Here is a 1,079-nt window from a genome sequence, read left to right on the forward strand (position 1 = left end):
GCTCCTCACAATTTCAGAGCAAGGCAGCTCAGGGTTGTAATTCTATGAAAAATTTAATGTGGAAGGAGAGAAATTTGGCTTTTATAGGAAGTAAAAGAGAGAAATCTTACTCTTTATCTATTTTCTCCCTCCTTGTAGCTCGCTCTCCTCAGAGAATCCCCAAACAACCCTCCAAAAAAATATATTAAAAGGGAGGGAAGGAGGGAGGGAAGGAGGGAGGGAAGGAGGGAGGGAAGGAGGGAGGGAAGGGTGGAAGGCTCTTTACCAGCCCCCATCTCACCTCCACGGAGATTTCTACTCACCTGAGAGCTCGGCTCAGCTTGTCATAGTTCATCTGGGGTTTGCATTTCCTCCTGCCCCACAACCTGGCCACTTCATCAGGGTCCTTGATGACAAACTCCCCGTATTCTCCTTGCTGCCAGGCGATGACATGACGAAATTCCTCCTTCTGGAGTAATTCCAGGATAAAATGCCACAGCTGGATCTGTCGGGAGCCTGGGCTGGATTCGGTTTTGTAAGCCCACTCTGGGAAATGATAACCTTGAGGGGGAGGAGAAAAAAAACCACCAAAACATAAAGAAATAGAAATAAAAAGTCATTTAGAGAGCGACAGGAGCTCACAACTGCCAAATTCTATCAGGTATTGATGGTGTTTTCTCCAGAGTGACACCACAGGGTTGTAATTCTATTGAAAATTTAATGTGGAAGGAGAGAAATTTGGTTTTTATAGGAAGTAAAAGAGAGAAATCTTACTCTTTAACTATTTTCTCCCTCCTTGTAGCTCGCTCTCCTCAGAGAATCCCCAAACAACCCTCCAAAAAAATATATTAAAACTAAAAGGGATGTAAACAGCAGCAAAAAAGACCCCCCCAAAAATATGTTACAACTAAAATGGATGTAAACAGCAGCAAAAATTAACCCTAAAACTTTAGACCTGGCTACAATTTGGATTGCAGGTGGTTTGAAATAAAGGGAATTATTTAGATTTGGAGCATTTGGGGAGCTGATGTTGAGGGGGGGGGTGAAAGCAGAGCTCTGAGTGACTCCAGCTCCTCACAATTTCAGAGCAAGGCAGCTCA

The 1,079-nt window shown here is 43.7% G+C and overlaps 1 protein-coding gene across 1 annotated transcript; it reads right to left on the bottom strand.

Annotated features, from left to right (window-relative positions):
- Nucleotides 1-302: 302 nt before the first annotated feature.
- On the bottom strand, nucleotides 303-540 carry LOC104517645 (ETS translocation variant 3-like protein; the record flags this gene model as incomplete). The annotated part of the gene is made up of 1 exon (XM_010164049.1): nucleotides 303-540. A coding segment is annotated over one exon (238 nt), but the record flags the coding sequence as incomplete, so codon positions are not given.
- Between the last annotated feature and the right edge of the window lie 539 nt (nucleotides 541-1,079).

This window comes from Antrostomus carolinensis, unplaced genomic scaffold (assembly GCF_000700745.2).
Source record: "Antrostomus carolinensis isolate BGI_N321 unplaced genomic scaffold, ASM70074v2 scaffold16383, whole genome shotgun sequence".
NCBI lineage: Eukaryota > Metazoa > Chordata > Aves > Caprimulgiformes > Caprimulgidae > Antrostomus > Antrostomus carolinensis.